This window comes from Diorhabda carinulata, chromosome 7 (assembly GCF_026250575.1).
Source record: "Diorhabda carinulata isolate Delta chromosome 7, icDioCari1.1, whole genome shotgun sequence".
Taxonomy (NCBI): domain Eukaryota; kingdom Metazoa; phylum Arthropoda; class Insecta; order Coleoptera; family Chrysomelidae; genus Diorhabda; species Diorhabda carinulata.
Window position 1 is genome coordinate 8,339,302 of NC_079466.1, and position 21,529 is coordinate 8,360,830.

At 31.7% G+C, this 21,529-nt stretch overlaps 1 protein-coding gene across 6 annotated transcripts in view; it reads right to left on the reverse strand.

Moving 5' to 3' along the window:
- Positions 1–21,529, reverse strand: part of LOC130896643 (protein draper) — an 83,196-nt gene that overhangs the window by 45,316 nt on the left and 16,351 nt on the right. For all 6 annotated transcript variants that reach the window (XM_057804852.1, XM_057804856.1, XM_057804854.1 and 3 more), the window contains exon 2: positions 11,914–12,092. In XM_057804852.1, coding sequence (XP_057660835.1) covers positions 11,914–12,005 — 92 coding nt within the window. In that variant the 5' untranslated portion in view covers positions 12,006–12,092. The remainder of the gene's footprint in view (positions 1–11,913; positions 12,093–21,529) is intronic.

Consider the following 21,529-nt stretch of genomic DNA (forward strand, 5'->3'; position numbering starts at 1 on the left):
TGAAAAACCCCTGCTCAATTTTTATCAAAAATTCAACTCTTTGTCGTCAAAATAGCACTTTAGCGAGTAGCATTTGTCAAAAAGCATACGAATAGTTCTCCTATACAATCGGCTCTGATGACGTAGTACCTATTTGGAAAATATATCCAGACTTTTAAACTTCGTAAGTTTGTTAATATCAATCCTATCTATTCGAAATAAACACTATTATTCTTGGAAATTAGGTACTATTTATTTTATTTAATTTAATTATTTTTATTATTATTTAATAATAATCAACTTAATACTGTCTGATATGCCTGGTACATGTTCTAGGAAAAACCAACACATTACATGAACCCAGGCGAGATGTTTTAAAGAGAAGTTCATTCTCGAGACACGAAACGATCATCTGGAATGTCTAGATCTTAAGGGAGCTACGTAGCTTTCAGAATTTCGGCTCGCGCGCCTTAGTTTATTTTTTCATTTTGTAAATTGTTTTGTGTATATTGCTTTGTTTGGTACTCAGGTATATGTAGTAAATTTAAGTAGTATATTATCGAACTTTTCATTATTGTACCACCTCTTCGCAATTCTCGATCCTAAGTCTAGCGTACATTCTTTCCATCAAAACGTCAATTGTCTAAATTTTATTAAATTGGTCTTTTACATTAATACAAAATTTATTATATTATTTAACAGAGTACAGCTCTTGGTACAGGCGGAGTCACTATTCAAGAAATTAATCTGCATGTACTTGCCAAATCTAAAACAATTATCACCCTGCTTCGTTTCGTTTTTGTAGTCAAAATAAGGATATCTAAGAAAAGTGAGTCCTTAACATCTGACATGTATTGACTGTCAAATTCAAAAGACTTAATATTAACCTTCAAAAGTAGGTATTTGTGCAAAAATATCCATGTTCTCGCGGAAATTATATTGCTCATTTTAATAATTAATTGTAAAGGCTAAAGTCAGTTTAATTAATCAAAATAAAATATCAGGGACACAATATACATCTAATTTAAATGGGAGTTTTCAATCTCAATATGGTTTGAGGGGTTTTAATATTTAAAGATTTAAATCAAAATGGTGTCTTCAGATTCACGATTTACTCACAAAAAACAAACTGCCAACCAACATGAACATAGAATGAAATAGTAAATCGGATATTTTAATGTGTATATTTGAAATACTATGTTTCAACGTTTAGTAATACAGTAAATGTTTACGAACATCGCACATCTGGTACAGTAATTATACAATGAGCGTTAATAAAGCTAACAAAAAATATTGATATTACGGGTTATTCATTTATATATCACCCACCTCTTATTATCATTATTATAAATAAGTATGATCCAAAATCTAAAATGCAACCATAAGATATAAAAATTTAGCCGACGTATCCTCGGTTAAATTGATTATATTGAAATTCATATGTTGCGTAAAATATTTATAGTAACTGATTAAGAAAGTGTCTACTTAATATATTTTTTAATATAGTATGTCAAGTTTGTATATTTTTTAATGCAGTTTAACCTAATCCAAATTATATATGTACGTCAGATGTTTTTGAATACAAAGAATATATTTTAACCTTTTCGTACGTGTTATAATGAACGTTTGCAATTACAACCTGTTATTTAAATTTCAAATTATCGGATCAAGTTTATAGTACTTACGTTTATTTTCATACAAATAAACTATAAATAACGGTTACAGCTCTCTTGCTGAGCTCTCAAGGTTTTATTATAATTCTCTAACATGGAAATTACTGGATTTTATTTTAGACTAAAATAGTGGAAGTTGGTTTTAAATCTTGTGGAGAGGTATATTGGAAATTATGTGGTTAAAGAAGTTTTTACCTTTTTATAGCTTTCTCAGTTATTTATAAAGAATACTGGGGTAGAAGGTGCAGAGACTGTTGTGTATCTGATTTAGAAAACAAGAATTATAAATTCGAAAGAATGGAAGACACTCTTGGCCAAAATGTCCCTCTTAAAACTCCCAATAGATGATTTTTAGTGACAAAACGAATTGGAAAATCAACACACTCCACATTGAAAATCATCATAACATAGTATACAAATGTCTCTAAAACCGCAATAGGAGCTCGGATTGGTGTATATAGGAGATCAATAACCAAATACTCCGAATTAATAAGAAGCCCTTTAAGTTGTACAAATTGGAAGGTATGCACACTCAATATGGACATAGACAAATATGTTCTTCTAATCAGGGTGCCAGAGATATACAAGGATAAGAAAAAGCAAATAATCTGTCGAAAAAGAAGATATTCCTTTCATCGCACCAGAAACATTCTGTTTCCCAAACAGAAACTAAATACAAAACCACAGTTCAATATTCGAATGGGAGTCTATAGAGGTATGCAGTCTTGACAATCTATTGTGTACCTTGGGGGTACACAATAGATCTTTCAGGTCGCAGTGCACTTGAAAACACCTTATATCTTAATCTGAGTCTACATTTTAAATGAATAAGATACATCTCAAGTAATAAAAAATGACATTTTTTATACATAGAAGCATGTCTTGTTAGCACATTTCTGAGAAATTATTTAACAATAAAATTAATGTATCTCTAAAAAAAGTAACAATAGTTTATTGAAATAATTGTGTATTACTAATGTTTGGATGAACTTTATTCTTAAATTTGAACTTTATTCTGGACTGATGATATATCTTGGAATATTCTATTCAAGTTACCAAGAATCGTATTGTTTTTCAAAATAGAATAACGAGAATCTCAAGGATGGTAATAATGACCTCCGTATAATTATCATATATAATCGTTTATTCCGATAGCAATATTTAACTTGGATGTTGCTTCTCACTTAAATGTATCATTTATAGCTTTTTCATTCTTATGAATGTGAACCATTTTTAAAAATTCTCTTTTTCGTGTATTAGATTCCGTTCCGCGAATTTTTGAATATTTATAATTGAATTTATGTTTTTTTGATATTTCATGGTTGGTTAATGCAGTTCTATTTTTTTATCGTATTGATGACCTTTTAGTCTATTTTCTAAATACTGAGATGTTTACCCTATGTAGACAGCGTCACAATTAATACAAGGCTCTTGATATATAATATATCTATATACTTCTTTTGTTTTTTGATGTTTTTAATTTAGTAAAATGTTTGGATAATGTATTATGTCCTTTATGACTTATACGAATAGCATATATTATATTGAAATAATTCGATAATTGTTGGGAAAGTCCTTGTACATATGGTAATGAAAAATGTTTTATGTTTTGATGTTTCGTTTCTGTTTTGTTTTTTAAATGATCGTAGTATCTGTTTATCCTTTTCTTGAATATGTTATTTATCATTTTTTCCAGATAATTATTTTCTTTCAATGCAGTTTCTGCTTGTTGAATAGCTAAGCATCTAAATTCAGGATCTGATAGTTGGATAGATCTATCAGCCAAACTTATTATCACTGATATTTTTTGTAATATAGGATGAATTGGTTTAAATATCTTGAGGACCAAGTTGGTTTCATATATTATTCTGTTACGGATATCGTCAACGTTTTCCACACCAATGATATCCAGATAGAAACGTATTTATTAGAGTTTTTAATAAATTATGCGAGACTGGTAAGCTTCCCAGTGCTAACATATCATCTGAACGCGCTACTTGACAAGGTTTGTTAGAAATTATTACAAGGCCTACTAGAAGATGTTCCTGTAAATATTAGAATGCAGATCTACTATCAGCACGATGGAGCTCCTGCACATGTCGCTCGTCAGGTCAAGCAACATTTAGATGAACGTTTTCCAGGGCATTGAATGAAGTCTACAAAATAAAAGTGGACAAACAGGATGCACTAATTAGACGAGTTGAGAATACAGCAGCCCATATTAAAGATTAAAGAAATGAATCAATTGGGAGAGCAACAAACGCTCTTCGTTGACGAAGCAGAAAATGTTTAGAAGTAAATGGCGGTATTTTTGAACATTTATTGAGAGAACGCTATGATTAAGAAGTCAATGTCAGTTATATTATGAGTAGTTTATTTGGAAAGTGGCAAGGAAACACCAAAGTGTTATTATTAAATTATGTGTATTCCTGTGAAAACTCGCGATGTTAATTTTGTCTTATAATCTTAATATACAAATAAGTTTTAGCAATTTAGAGGATTATTATTTTATGAACCAAGTTTCTTTTGATATTTATTATAGCCTTGGATGCAAAGTCGTTCAAAGCTTGGTGCATTGAAAAAAAGTTGACAAAATTTTAAAAAAATTCCCGACTGTTTTCCCCATGATTGAAAAATTTTAATAACATTTGTGTTACTTTTGTTATTGTTATTACTATTGTAATGTAGCACAAGCGTTTGATAAGATTTGGATTGAAGGTCACATACATAAGAAATAAGGCTGGAGTACCACAAGAAAGTGTTCTAGGACCTATCCTTCAGTTACTGTACACATGTGATATTCCTAAGCCAGAAGAGAATACCATAGCCACCCTCGCCGACGACACTGCCATTCTAGCTATTGGAAAGAGCAATGAAGACGCAACCAACAAGCTACAAAAAGCTGCCCACCGCATCTATGACTAAACGAAGAGATGAAAAATTAAACTTAATGAAATTTACAAACAAAAGGATAGATTATATTCCAGCCAGAATAAATAATAACCTGATTCCACACTCAAAATCAGCAAAATATTTAGGTATTTCCTTAGATGCGAAAGTTCGATGGAAAGTTCATGTTAAGAAGAAAAAAGAACTTTGACTGAAATATAGAAAAATAATCTGGCTAATTGGAAGAAACTCCACTGTATCTCTATATAATGATCTTTTGCTTTGTGAGCAGATACTTAAGCCTGGAAGGACATATGGTATCCAGCTATGGGGATACACTGAGGCAAGCAACTTAGCAATCATAGAAATATAGTAGATGCCGCATGATACATTAGCAATAGTGACCTCCATGGGGACCTGGACCTGTTGACCAGACCATAAGAAATTAGCCAAGAGTCATGAAGAAAGAAACACTGTTGAGTTGAGTTTTAAATTTCAAATTCCATCAGATTAAGTTAGAACTGAATTTCTCATTAGTCACTGTTAACCAGATTGTAATATCCTAAATGTCTAGGTATTTAATTAGAAAAAAAAATCGAAAAATATCTGCCTAGAGCTGTGGGTTGTGTTGTGATTTCAAATTACAACATACAAAGAAATCTAGGGGTCTTCTTTCTGGAAAAAAATATTACAAGATCTCATTGACCACCACAATAAGTTTCCAGCTGCATTAATTATTAACTAAAGCACACCATATTTTCCTCAAAAAATACCATTCTCAAGTATTGTAGTCCTGCAGTTCATTTTTTTGTCTACTGTGTACAAAATTAATGCACAGTTATAAAAATTAAAAGATTTTCTAATATAAACTCAAACTATATCCAAAATTGGATGTGCAGGTGTGCATTAAAAAAATTCTTTTTGACACATACTACCGGATGTGATTCTAGTACGTCTGTTTTATATCAACAGTTTGAAGACTACCTTCTTGAATCACAATCGATTCCCAAATAATACCACTCCAGATCATAACACTGTTACCACCCTAGGTTACTATTCCAATAATTTTATACATCAGGAATTTTATTTAGGTTTCTATATGGAAGGTTCTACCCATACGGCCCATAATATCTACGAGTACTGATTGGGGTTAAGATCATAATTTAGGCCAATTTCTATTTCCACTTACGGATGTCCATTATCATATAATAATATAAATTTCTCTTCTGCATAACGTTACTCACTTCACGTCATGTATGTCACACATAATTTGATTTGTTTCAAAAATTACAAATGTTTTGATGAATGTCGAGGGTCACGATAAAAATACCAGGTAAGTACAGAACACTCAACCCCTTCTTGTTGGAATTTTATAAGGTAGTTATCATCTTTAACATTTCTTCCTACTTACTATTCCGACACAATCGTTATTAAATAAATATGATCCCATTTACGTTCTTCCTCATTTTGGCGTTGATATGTAACCTAAACACGCTGCCTTCAAGGAATGGGATTATAAGTGAATGGCTTGATAGGGGGTAAGTTCGTCCTTTGCATAACCTTATAACATTATAACAGTGTAACCTTTAACTAGTGAGAATTATTTTCCATTGAAAAAAAGTTAATGTATGTCTACAGCTTTTTTCAAGAAATGATATATTTGTAAACAATATTCGCTATATATTTGGATGATAAAAACTAATCTTTCATTTTAATTCTGAAATATATCGGACATAAACTGAAATCGTCTCTTTCCGCTATGATAAAGTGTTTCCTTTATTCTAATAAATACGAGGACGTATTGATATCTAGTTAGCCTAGACCAGTTCCATGCATAAACAAAATATTGCGTTACCATAGTAACGAACAATAACTTATTAGAAGTGTAAGTGTGAAGTTTGTCGTCAAAAAAGTAAACCAGAGTTACGCAATAAATTAAAAGAAAAAAGATGTCCACCGAATTGGTGAAAATCGAAAAATTGGAGTATCGAGCCATCATCAAGTACCTGTATTTAAAAGGGTTATGAGGTAAGCAGATTTACGAAGATATGCTTAATACTTTTGGTGATCAATGTTCTTCGTATGCGACCGTGAAAAATTGGACTGCAAGCTTCAAAAGAGGTAAATTTTCTATTGAATGATGATGTCCGATCGGGAAGGCCAGTTACTGTGTCAGTCCCCACAAATATTGATGCAGTTCATGACATGATTTTATCAGAGCGTTGAATTGGGTTAAAACGGATATCTGAAGCACTGAATATTTCATACGAACATGTTCATCATATAGTTCATGTCAATTTGAACATGAGAAAATTTGCTGCAAAATGGATCCTCAAATGTTTGAATGTTGACCAAAAGTGTGCAAGGGTAGAAGCATCGCGTTCGATCTGGTTCTCCAAGACCTAAGAAGTTTCGTGCCCAAAAATCTGATGAAAAAGTTCTTGATTCAGTTTTTTGGGATTGCCATGGAGTAATCATGATTGATTTTTTGGATAAAGACGCGGAAAGCTATCCAAAGGTGTTTTGTTTTTGCAGGATAACGCCCCTGCACACAAATCTCATGTTACCATGCAAAAAATTCGTGACTTAGGGTTTGAATTACTAGAACATCCCCCTTATTCACCAGATTCGGCTCCGTTAGACTATCATTTCTCCTCAACTGAAAGAAAAGTTGAAAGGTCGTAAATTTTCTTCCAACGAGAAGGTAATAAAAGCTGTGAAGATCTGGTTTGCAGAGCAAGAAGAAAATTTTTTTTGAAGGGTCGTTGCAGGTTCGCTGTAGTAAATGTATCCAAGTAAGAGGAGAATATGTTGAGTAATAAAATTTTTTGACATTGAAATTTTGTTTGATTCTATAGTAGGCTAAGAATATAGGAAGAGATGTTTTACAAAGCATCCTTAATAGCTACACTTACGGAAATTTTTCAAAGTAAAGCGGAAAACCATAAAAAGAAACAAAATATTACTCATGCAGATTTAAATTGAATATAACTAATTTTAGATAAATAGAGGGTTGCTACTTAAGTTTTAAGATAGACAAAGAAAAACAAATATTTATAATTGAATATGGCTTTATTGTTTTCCAAATATTTTCTATCAAGATACACTTTCCCATGCGTTTGAACCAATTGTCGAAACATTTTTTCCATTCCGATTGAGGTACCTCCAAAATATGTGATTTGAACGTATCAACTGTTTATTCAGATGTAAAAAGACTTTGACGAAATCATTGAGTGTCAAACAAGGACTGTACGACGGACGGCCCATCAATTCGATGTTTTGACTGTTCAAAAAGAAGCATGTTTGAACTGGTGTGTGAGAGCTCGCATTATGGTGGTGATCAATGATTCGTCTTCTGCGATTGGTTTCCCTGAGTTTTTTAAAACTTCTCACAATAAAACGTTGGTGTACTATTCAGAATTGACCGTTATACGTTGCTCTAATAGAACTGTGGCGACATGTCCAGTTATTCCGAAAAAACAGGCGATCATTTGCTTCGAAATGCTTCATGTGCGAACAACTGTGGTTGGCTATTTGACTCGTTTGAAAGTCGATTATTGCTTTCGGGTTCATATGCATACCTGAATCTGTTTTAGCGATACTACCACGGCAGACGCTCTTTGCAGCTGTCCAGCTAAAGCAGTATTTCCTAGACCTACTCGACATGCAGACGTGGCTAATGAACACCGAATTCTGCTGCAGACATCCCATAACGTCAATTTATCAGGACTCCTTTCTGAAGAGAAAGGCAAGCCTGTGGAATCAGCTGCTAAGGTACGACTTTCCCGAATATTGCAACCTACGAAAGTTCAATATCCATAGGCAGACACCACTCCAACGACTCGAGTGTAATAGGGTTTACCCTCTTGTGCCTGCTTTTTACAAAAAAAAAAGCTGTAATTTAAGTAGTATACACCAGAACGCTTTCAACGCGTTTTAAAGGTATAATTTTGTATTTATGCTGTAAGTTTTTTCTTCGTTTTTTCAATTACATCCGAGTTTTAGTCGATATTAATATTCCATAAAATGTTTTTTTATTATAGATACAATATCAAATATATAATATCGATGTATTCTGAATATAATGATACGCAAATTTCAAAGAATATATACAGTTATAAAATAATATGTGGGGATGTACTTCAATGGCATAAAAGCTTTTCTATTTTCCATTTATCTTGTCAAATGAATAACGTATTTTGCCTTCATACATTTACTTAGAACACCCAGTATATAACAAAACAATTTTTGCGTATTAAACTACATTTATTGATAAAACACCAACGGAAGGTATCCGCTGCGAGTATATTTTCATTGCAGCGCATTAAAATTCTTTCCGCAAACCTTTTGACACTGAAAAATGAATAATCTTTATTGTTATGAACTATATTGTTTTCTGTGCATATTGACATTTCCTTCCATTTTTTTTAAATACAAAAAGGAATAAAATGCACATAATCAAATCGAGAGCAAATGAAGAACTCTTCAATTTAACGCAGAACGAAAACCTTGTACTGAAGAAACACAATGACGCCGGAACCAAAAGTATCTTTTTTTAATTGTAAACCAGAATGGTGTGATTCTACAATGGCTTTCAATGAATTTCAGAGCATATACAAGGACAGTAAAACGGGAGACTTTTCAGAGGTTGTTGAGTAAATATGGACAAGATACCAAAAAAAGTTATTTTATTGAAAATCCTGTGAAATTATTTGAAAGTGGTTGTCTACTTTTAACATTGGTCACATGAACACGGATGTTGTTGAATATCTACCCCGCTTTCTTAATACTTATCAAAAGTTCGCTAGAATTAAACATTCAAACTTGTGAATTCATGTACTATTATTGAAGGCAAATTAGCCGAACTGCGTTGCGATTTATTGCCTCGTCCGCCATATATACCTGATGTGGCTCCAAATTCATAAAAAATGCCTTGATCAAATCGCCCTCGCACTTCCTATAAGAGTCAAAATTTTGTTCATCTTTACATAAAATTATAACGTACTTTCGGTTTTTCAAGGAAATCGAAATTCTCAGATCTTTTCAATTCCAGTAATGTATTCTGTTTGTTGTTAACTAAATGTTTGGTGTAATGAATTTATATGTTCTATATAATCATATGAAGAGCATGCGGTAAAATTTCGCGTGAAAGCATTAACATATAATTTTTTTGGACGAATTGAGGTATGCCATGTCTGTAAGCCAACTTGATTCCTGTGCTGTCACCTGTTCTATGTTCTAAACATAGAAATATAAAACAAACTGGGTTTTATTCTCCCTCCTTAGATATGGGAGGGGTCTACCTCAGTCAGTAAAATTATAGAGAGAAAAATATGTAACGACAGTCAATCGATCAATAGAACCCTACTTTTAATAAACAAACAATAAACTAAATGCAGTCTATATTAAGTTGACAAATCGTATAATTAACTAATTTTCCAATACCTTCTACCGATGAACGGTCACTTACTGACTTTGCTTACTTACTCACGACCTTATTATTTGCCAAAATTCTCAACAAGATCGTGCAATTCTCCATTACAGAAGACCACTTCTTGAACATCTCTCTTTATTTTCAAGAGATCTGTTCATGTCCGGTGCGGTCGTGTATTGACTGTACTCCGTTAGATATAACCCCAATATTAGTGTAAACAATTTGTTAGATGTAAGAATAGTTAATATACAGATGAAGGACATATTCCATACTGTCTTCTTTATAGTTTATAAAATAGAAACTGACGTAACAAATTCCCGCTCAAGTAAAATGTTCTTGATTTTAGATCTCTACTATTTCAAAATTAGTTTTCAAAAAATTTTTAAGATAGATAAAAATTGACGTTTTGACTTTTCTTTAAGTGTATATAAAGACTTAAAAATTATTTAATAAACTAATTTTGAAACAGTCTTTATTATCATTTATAGCTTTTTCTTGTATTACATTCCGTTTCAAAAATTTTTTTAATCTTTTTAATTGAATTTATGTTTTTGTTGATATATCATCGTTTGTTAACGTGGTATTATTTTTTTTAACGTATTGATGATCTCTTAGTCTATTTTCTAAATACAAATAAAAATATAGATTGTGCAAGTTGTACAATTTTATGATCAACATAGGCTGAAATTCTTTTATTTGCGATCATTAGACCGCAAGTGAATATCTTAAAATATCAATACTTCGTATACTCATTAGGCAATTATAATATTCAATAAAGGTAGACTTTTCGGAAACTTTGATCGGGTTAACCTAATAATGATCTTAATGTTCGAAAACAAACACGGACACGATCATTGTTGTTCAGAAACTGTTCGAGTTCATTAAGGCATAAGGTCTTTTCAGAATCTATAACCCGGGTTCAGGTAGATCACTTGAAAGCTGATTGCAGATCTTAACCCAGAACGAGATTTAGATAACTGTCCCTGAACATTTCGTTCAATTCTCGATGGAAATTTCAAATTAAAAACATAATCTACAAGAACTTTTGATTTCTATCGCTTTTTGTGGGTTAATTCTTCCATGATATTTATTTAGTTGTATTCTGCTCATCAGGATTGATGAGAATCAGTAGCAGACAGCCATTTAATGGGAATAAATAAGTTTAAAAGTACAAAAAATCATAGACAAATTTCCGTCAGCTGATTGCATTTACCCACCGGTCAATCTAGGTAGAAAGATATGACTACATGTGACTACGATCCGATTTACTCGATCAGTTTCCGAACAACAATGAACGTGATCCGGATTAGTTTTCGAGAATTCAGGGGTTAACCCGATCATACTTTCCTGTATAGATTGGTAAATGCGATCAGATGACGGGTTGTTTCAGTTGTCTATTTTTTTGGGCTTTAAAAGTTCTCTATTCCCCTCAAATGACTGTCTACTATTAATTCTTATGAGCAACGCCATTGATAAGTTACTTAAGTTCGCGGTTTTAAAACTTTTCGGCATTTTAGCTTGAAAATAGTTTAGTATTATTGAACTTTAGTGCAAAATACTTATGAGGGGATAAACCGTTGATAACTTTTAGGTAACAATTAATAAACATCTAAAATGTATTATACAATTAAATAAATATCATGGACGAATTAACACACAAAATAGTAATAAAAATCAAAAGTGGTAGATAGCCCTGCAGAGAGAAAGGATCCCATATCAGAACTATACAAATTCAACCAAATTCCACAAAGTTCCCAATAAAAAGCTTTACGTCAAACATATTAGGTCGGAGATAAATCTATTTGTAAATGAAAACTGGATGATTAACTGGCAAAGCCGCAATCTCCTACACTTATCAATGTATATAGCGTTGACTAATATAAGAAATTCAAAGAAAAAGATTTCGATAAATAAAATAAAAATATAATATCAACTTACGTTTCCTGTGTGGTACATATATTTGGTCCTTCCAACAATCCTAAGCTAAGAGATAATGAAGACAATAAAATAATAATAGAAAATGTTAACATCTTGGGATATGCATGAAGAATAAACTAATTATCTTCCAGAAAACTGAACGTAGTTCAGATTGTAACTATCGTGAAATTTTGTCGAATCTGAAACAAAAATATATCATTACAGAATAATCTAAATATTTCCTAAAATTTTCATATTTGTGTCCGAGTTAATACAAATTTTCGGGATTTTTTGGTCTTTCATAACCATAAGCTGGACAGAAGAATGGAAAAAGTTATACTAAAAGTATACATAAAAAAAGTTGGAATAGGATTAGTAAATACAATTTGATTTGATTTTTTTACAGACTTTGTTGACAAGATAAAGAAAAAAACTTTTTTATCTCTTAGTACTTGTATCAACAGGTCAAAATAAAATTTAGACCACACCTGCATCTCTAAAAATTTACAGAAAACATTTAATATCTGGATAACGGTAAGGTTTAGGTATAGGTATAGTAAGTATACATGAATTTTTCTTATTTTTTACCCCTGAATGCATTAAAATAGAAAAAACCGGGTGGTTCTATTTAAAAAAATAATTAAATTTGATATACATATATGAAGTTAAACTTTGAATACTTACTATACACACCGTTATAAAATGAAAAATTTTGCAATATATATTCGAATACGTCTGACCTTGCTAAAAGCAACCGAATAGAAACCATTTTCATATCTTTAAGGATATCGTCGTAAAAAAATAATTTATAAGGGTCTGCAACGGTAAAAATTTTTCACAAAAAAATCAATAATCAAAAAGTATGCATTTTTCGAAAAAGGTTCTTTGACACAAGTATACTAAAATTTTACTTAGATTTCAAAAATATATTAATACACAGAGTGTGCCGTTTTGAAATAAAAAAGTTACAGTCGACTTATTTTATTATTAACTATATTTTAGTTAAAAACCCAAACGTAGAAATTTTCATGATTTTACTATAAGTATTTTGCCATATACAGATAGTTTTAACTTTTAAAAGAAATAGGTTTTCGCTGGAAAAACCATTCCGGAAAGTCTATTTTGAAAGAAAGAAACTGTATTGTAGTATGTACCACTACCAAATAAATGAGAAACCAAAATAGAAATATATGTCATTTAGATAAAGCATGATTAATGATTCCACATACACCAAACAAATTTTGGTAAGATAAAACTGTTACAGGTCGAAGACAGGCTTTTTCAAATAATTTATCTACTGATTCAAATCCACCAACCGAAAATGGGCGCAGACTGATAATAGTAAATACACATCGGCAGTTCAAACGGTTTTGTCAAAGGAGAATTATTGACTTGGCCACAACCAAGTAGTTAAAAAAAGAGTTACAGAATTGGATATATTCAATTTATATTCAGTTCCATCCCGGTGCTGTGAGTATGCTCTGTATTCTTTTCATATAGAAAAATTAAAAAAAACATGAGATTGCAGAAAATCTTGGGAAGATGGTAGTTAGATCTCCACCATATGATTGCGAACTAAACCTGATTGAACTGGTTCGGGCACAGATAAAGGAAGAAGTTTCACGAAAAAATAATCCTTTTAAAATGAGTGAAGTTAAATAGTTGTTTTGAAGCCTATAAATAATGTTAAGCTTCAAAACTGGTAAAAGGCAGTTTATCATATGATTAAACATAAAGAGAAAATGTGGAAGTTGGACAATACTACTGATGAAATGATCGAGACACTCATTGCAAATATTGGTTACGACAGTTTATCTTCCGGTTCTGATTTATATGAAGTAACTCTACTTATACTGAAGAGTTTTTATATTAGAATTATTCTTTATAAACGTAAAGTTGTTTCAAAATCAAAGTTTAAATCCCTTTACTTTTATAACCAGTATGACACAATGTTTTTCATACCTTGTGAAAAAATAAAACATTTAAGAAATAATTGCAATTTTCTACCTCAGCTGTTTGGAAGTTATAAACAGGTTAATTAGGTAAAAACATAAGTGTACACCCTATAATCCAATATATTTATGAAAATGCTTCATTTTATTACTCTCTCATTAATAAGAATAGACTATAACGTGGTTTCTCCGGGACGCCTATATTGATCTGTTATAATGGAGTTTTGGAGATAAGAGATGATTATTAACAAACTTATATTAGCTTCACCTGTATATGGGTTTCTGAGCTAGTGTGTGAATTGCGGTCGTTAACCGAGCGGACTGAGGCGTTAACCTCCTGATTCGATGGTCATGGTTCAAATTCCACTCACGCTGTAAAAAGAAATTGTTTTTTTTTCGGCAAATTTTTTTAGAAATTATAATTGCAAATTTTCTCTTTACATCAAAACAAATTTAACAATTGTCTGTCCTCTGTTGGAGATTCACAATACTAACGACGAAAACTTTATTTTTGACAATAGATTGAACTAAAAAGTGGAAAATAAATATAGTTTGGAAAAACTTAGGAAAACACACTTTTGAAGCACATCAAACAAAAATGTTCAAAAATACTTTTTTAAAATAAGCAGTAGATAAACAGTAAGGAATGAACTAGTTTTTTAATTCATTATTGTTTTAAGCTTATTTAAAAAAATATTTTCAACTTTCTAGTTCCATGTGCTTTATTTATTTTTCACTTCATAGTTTCATATGATATGAAAGCGTGTTTTTTGGTTTTTTTCAAACTACATTTCTTTTAAATTGTAGTCTCAATTCATTTTAATATTTCAATCTGAAATTCTTAAAATTTAAGTTTTTCTTGTTATGAGTACTATAACTTGGTCAACTGAAAATAAATTTATCAGAACTCGAACTCGCACCAGTTACACAGAAAATACGATAAAAAAAATCAATATCAATGTTAGTGCCTAATAAATCTACTAGGTACAAAAATTTGTTTATCATCATATAAATACTATTGCATTTGAATGTTTATAAGTCTAAATTAACTTTAATTAATTAACCACCATCTTTTAGTATCTTATTGTATCTAATGCCTTTAACAGTTATTATATTAGACGAAGAATATTAAATTGATAATTATTCGAGTTCTGCTGTTGGATGTAAGGATTGAATATGTGTTGGGTGCTCTTTATTTTATAACAGAGGATGTTGTAAATTTAAATGGTTTGATGAGTCAGAATACACACTAACTTGCGCTTTTCAATATTAATGTCCTACTTATATTTCCATAATATAACGAGTTCGTTGAATTTTCATTCTTCTAATACAGTTGTTTGCTATATACAGTTTATAGGAGAGACAGGTTTTCCCTGGTTTCCATAATTTTATTTGCATTCGTGTCGTTCTTAATAAAAGTCATGAATCTATTCATTTACTTTCACATAATTGATAGCATACATTTTTTTCTGTTCAAACAACTTTTTAATAAATCACTCACCATTGTGTATGAGGTTCGTTTTCGTTTTTCGAATATTTTTAACGTCATATCCATTACTGAGATTTTTTTAGTATTTTTATTATCATTAATGGATATTCAATGTTATTTATAATGACAATGATTGAAACTATTCGTTGAGCTTACAAAATATCATCGGTAAAACCAGAAATGTGTGTAACTCCATATTATCTTAAATTTGGATTATAGTGTTCTCTATTCACTGAATTATGTAGCTACAATCTTTTAAAATATGCAAGAGTAACTCCGTGCTGTACCAGTTGTCCTGAAACTGTATTTATCTCCATTTTAAGTATGGTTAAACAAAGGTGCTGTGCAGCGATTGCAAAGTCTTGTGTTTTTGAAGATGTGTTTCCAAGACCTACTTTTTTTCGTTAAAAATTAGAAAGTACGAAATATGAAAATGTATTTGTAAATCATAAACGTAATTAATATACCCAATAAAATTTGGATTTGGATATTACACAGACCCAACAAATATGTGGTGATAAAAAATATGGGAACATAAAGAAGAGAAAATTGAGTTGTGTGAATTGTATGAATAAATTATTCCTACGAAGATAACTTGCAGAAACGGCCTTCCAAAAGATGAGTTATGTTTTAGGGTGGGAGCAACTTCCACGCCCAAATTGAACTGTTTTTGTTTGACAAAAGTCATTCTATGCAGGATAATGCTCGTCCATATACCGCCAGAATTGTTACTGAATATATGGTGCAAATGGGAATCACAGTTTTGTACTGGTCTGTACGATCTCTCGATATGCATCATATAAATCATTTGTATGGCAATTTAGGAAGGAGTGTTACATATCGTCATCGTCCTCCTAGTGATATAAATCAACATCAAATTGCTCTTCGTCAAAAGCGGGATGCTTTGCTGGTGGAATACGTTCATAATTTAATTTCTTTAATGTCTCACAATTTATAAATTAACCAATTCTTACCTTTAATTAGGAAGATTGATATATTTAACAAAATTATAAAGGTGTGTAAGGTTTTTTGCTGTTGAGTGTATATATGGTCTGATCAAACTTGACTCGGACCGATGCATTTAAACTGCGCGTGTATATCGAATCAGTAACATTGGTTTTCCTGATTGGTTGAGCCTCATTTGATGTTCGTGTGAAGTAAGGCGGCAAGGAGAATCATATGTGTATGTCTGAAAGTGTCCGTCAAAATATGTTGAATGAGGCTGGTACCACATCAGGGTAAACTTAGTAATAATTTGTTAAACTTTTTACTATATTACTTTGTATAACTTAAGTCGTTGAAATGTTCAATAATGAACTGCTTGAGTCATTGTATTAAATGTTTCAAACTCACAATATCGCGGAAAAACGCAATCGTTTGAAGAAGATAAACTGCTATTTCATACACCGTGCACGATTCAATGGAAACGATGGTAAAATTGAATAGTTCAGCTTCGAATTGTTTCGTATTCTCCAGATCTGGCCTCCAGAGACTTTATCTGTTCTCAGACTTTAAGAGGAACCTCGCTGGACCAAAAATTTGCGCCGATGAAGAGGTTATTGCCGAAACTATGCTAGCCTACAAAATTTACAGCCCACCTGTAACTATACTGGTGCTTACGAAGAAGCCGAGAAAAAACTCCTTAGGGAATAAGGTGCCAACCTATTTTTTTTTTTTCAACTAAAGTGCTTTTATTTCAAAATCAAAACTTTTCAACGGATCTAATTCTATTTGTAACTCATGCAGGTATCAAAAGACTGGCAAAAAATTAAGTCGAATATCTAATTCTCTAGTTAATGAAAATTACTTAATACAACCTCCTCTTGTTTTTATATCTCAATATATTTGAAGTGAATTAAAAAATTGTATATGCAAGAGACTACTCGTATGATATGTAATGAAACTGACACACATACTCACATTATTAAATCATGAGACACGTTTGTAGTACTAGTATACATTCTTACACGAAAGTATCGTATAAAATAGTTGAATTGATTCAACAGTGCTTATCAAAGGATATATTGATTCTACTATATTAATACGTCCGTAATATATTTATCGCTATTGAATCCATTTCAAAACGTGTTTTGAATAAAATTTTATGTACAATGTGTCTCCGAATACGTAAAATGACTCTTATAAGAGTTAAAAAATTCTCGATTTTCTGGTGGAAGCAGCACTGTATAAGTTTGAGACACCTCTTCGATAGAGCAAAGTGTTCCTAGGTCGAGCTATATCAGGAAACTCGCTGCCGCAATACAGGAATTGAAAAGAAAAGCGGCAAAGCTTCAGAATATTCTGGTAGGATATTACGTCTGCAAGATTCCATATGGTTTTGGCAAAGGGTAAAATCAATACAACTATACAGGTACTGAAAAAGCCAGAACAAAGCTATTAGAGAAACCATGGCCAGGAGTGGTCGGAATCTTCCCAGTTCTTTGTTTGTGTGCAGGAAAAAATCGTGCCACACTTGATCTGCTTCAATCGAAGCAGTTTAGAGCTGGTATCTATATCAGAGTATTGTAGACTGGTTAAAGTAACCTTCATACCAAAAATAGGAAAGACGGAAACCGCCTCAAATCGTTTCTACTAAAAACGATGGAAAAAGCTGTTAATATTTATATTAGAACAGACACTGAAGTTAAAACCACTCCATACTTTCAATATGCATACCAAACATGCGAATTTTCGGAGACCGTACTAATTGACAAACGGAATTCAGAATGCTCTGACGAATAAAGGAAACGTAGTATGTAAATTTTTAGACATACAAGGTTCATTTTAAAATACTCAACTTGAAGCTGTCAAAAGAACCTTAGACTTGACAGGAATAGATGGGACAACCTCCAGTTAGATGGAACAACACAACTACTATCCACTAATACAGCAGAAATGAAAGTACGGCAAGATACCATTTTTATTACTGCAAATACAAGATGTCCACAAAGAAGAGTTGCATCCCCATTATGTGGAGTATACAAAAACGTGGTGTGGATCGGTGGGACTGAATGTTATCTCGAACATATATATCTCATATCAAGATCCTACTGTGGATGTACACGGCCATTGTGACACCAATAATCACATATGGAGCAGTGGTTTGAGGTACTAGAATTAGTCTGCAGAAAAAAATCGTCCTAAAAACATGATCAAATCTGGGATATGCCTCAGGACGAAATACCGGAAAAGTTTAGCTTTGAGAAAAAGTTTACCTCAAAACTAAGTTGTAGAAACAAAAGGTCAAAACACCATAATATAAATGAACAGAAATACCATCAAATGGTATACGGATGACTCCAGCAGACAGAGCTGGAATAGCAGTGTACAAGCCTAGAACCAAACACTCTGAAAGCTTGGGCAACAAAGCATTTTTCATGCAGATATATATGCCATTAGAAAATGTGTTATGTCCAACCTAGAAAGAAATTATTGCAAACAGGAGATCATCATCTTGTCCGATTTCATGCCACGCAAATAGTATACTTCATATAAATATTGAAACTAATATATCTGTAAGACTTCTGTCAAAATTTGACAGGTGACATAAAAAATATGGCGGAAACTAAGAATCAACGTAGTAGCAAACCTCTCTCGTATACTATCTGTAAAATCTGTCGAAGTAGCTTGTTTCCGCTCATGAAATAAGATCTTTATAAAAACAACAGCATTGACTCATCATTCAGAGAACGTTTTTTAAAAAAACAAATGAGTCTTTAGAAAAAATTAATATTAACCTCAGCAATTTTTATATTTTGTTAGTATCTGGTTTCTGTTAAATATCTATGTTTATGATGCTTGTTCAAATAATTTACTGTTGGCAATTATTTATTGCGATGTGAAGGTCACCAGTTTTTTTGTTTCAAAAACAATTAGAAAATCATCTACAAGATATGTGTCACATCTGATCTCGTTGAGTTTCTAAAATATAAAGACTGACTCTAGCCTTTCCGTTAATTTACAAAAATAATTTTTTTTATTAAATTAAATATAAGTCAAGAGTATATGAAGCTTCAAATATGAATAAAACTTCTTGAAACTTGTATGTCGCGAAGAGACCGAAGGTAAAGTGAACTGAACAGTTTACCTTTAATCCCTGAAGACGATAACTTGGTTATCGAAACGCGCGTCAGACAGTGTAATTGTGAGTGTTGGTGTATTGGTGGTGTAAACAGTGTGTTCAGTAATCTATTATATTTTATCTCAAATATTTTGTATGAAAGCGTATTACTTTTATCTAATTTTTTTTTAGAAAGTTCAAACAGGATCTGACGTTATTTATCTATATTAAACAGTTGATTGAAATGAGCACCATAATTACCACAAAAAAATAAGAATATTTTATGCACAAATACAAACTTTTGAGGTTAAATACTAAGTCTTTTACAAAATATACATCCTACATTTAGGATTAATTTTACTTAGATCTTAATTTATTATATAATTTTCTTGATCACAAAAACGTATTTTACAATAAACAATAACGGCACACAATGGATGTTTTCCATGTCTAACTGTAAAAAATGACAGTTTTTGCTGTCACTTCTAATATTCTCGTGTCATTCTAGTTTCATTAGATATTTCGACAAACGTCAACAACGAATCAGACTGATAGTTTCAATTTAGAATGCGCAATTAACTTGTATGTAATTGAAGTTATTCTGTTTATGCCATAAACATAATTTAATTTATTAAACTGAACGAAAAGAATAGTTAAAAAGTTATCCGACAGTCTTCGCAAAAATCGACCTTAGTATTCATTATTTTATCAACTAAGAATGGACCCATTGAAGTGAGTTTTGGAAGAAGGAAAAAGTACACAGAAGTCGTTTAATAGGTATTCAGGTGTCGCTCAATAATAAGTTTTGGTAAATAATTTATCAAAACTATTTGATATATGTGCGTTTTACGCTTTATCTCAAAAAATTAGAAAATTTCGGGTAAATCATATTATGAAATTCGAATAAAGTGGCACAAATAAATTGTATGAAAAAAATTAGTATTTCCAATACAGATATTTATCATCTATTTTTTAAGTATATAGATTGTACCCAAAGGTTCAATTTATAAAAACTGTCCTTTTTATTTTATCTTTTACATATATTAGAGCAAACTCTTAATACAACTTAGAAAAAAATTACAGACTCAATATTAAGTTTACAACCAGCATTTTCGTTTGATCCCCCTCTAAAATCTTGATGTTGACTATTAGATACATATAAAAATTCCTCGTATTGCTATTCAAATTAATCCTGTACCTCTTCTGATCCGAACATATCTGTAATCCAAACGACCCACCGCTCGCGTTTCCACTTGTCACGCCAGTTATTTACCGAATGTCCAGTAGGTATCATACGCATTTGTTATTGGAGTTTTTACATCATGGCTTCGACGTTAAAGAAAAGTAAACACATTACCTTAACTGTTTCTGAGAAATGCGAGATTTTGGATTAATTCAAGGAATGTATTTCTTTTAGTTCTCTTAAGCAGAAATATGGTGTGGACAAATTTATCATTGTTATATTAAGAAAAATAAGAACAAATACGATCTTATGTTGTACGAACTGAAAAAGGTCTAGGTACTCGAAAGACATCAAAAACGTCCGAAAAAGAACACTGACGAAAAAAAGTTTATCATGAGATATTTTGATAAAGAAGTCGAAATACTTTTATGAAAGACTTGGGAGAGGAGATTTTTCTGTCAAAAAACGTTGGATGGAAAAATTTGAAATGAAAGACGGAATAAGTCAACTCAAAATAACCGGTAAAAAGTTGTCAAATAACGAGGACGCCGTACAATAATTCTAGGACAAATGCATGGATATTATCCAGGAGAAAGATTTATCCGCAGGGCAAATCTATAATGCGGATGAGTCTGGTTTGTATTGGAAAACGATACCAGACAAAACGCCTTTGACTTAAAAATTAAAGCCGCAGGTTCTTAAATTTCTAACAAAAGAATAACTTTCATACCCTGTGCGAATGCTATTGGGACGTACAAACTACCTTTGTTGATCATTGGTAAAGCACAAAAGCCACGTACCTTTGCATCTGAAAGGAAACTACCTCTACATTACATGGGGCAAAGAAATGATGATAATGCATCCGCTTGATGAAAACCTGTGATTCACTGATAAAAATTTCAGTTTTATACATGCTTTCTAATTTCACAGCGCCCATTCAGCCAATGGACCAA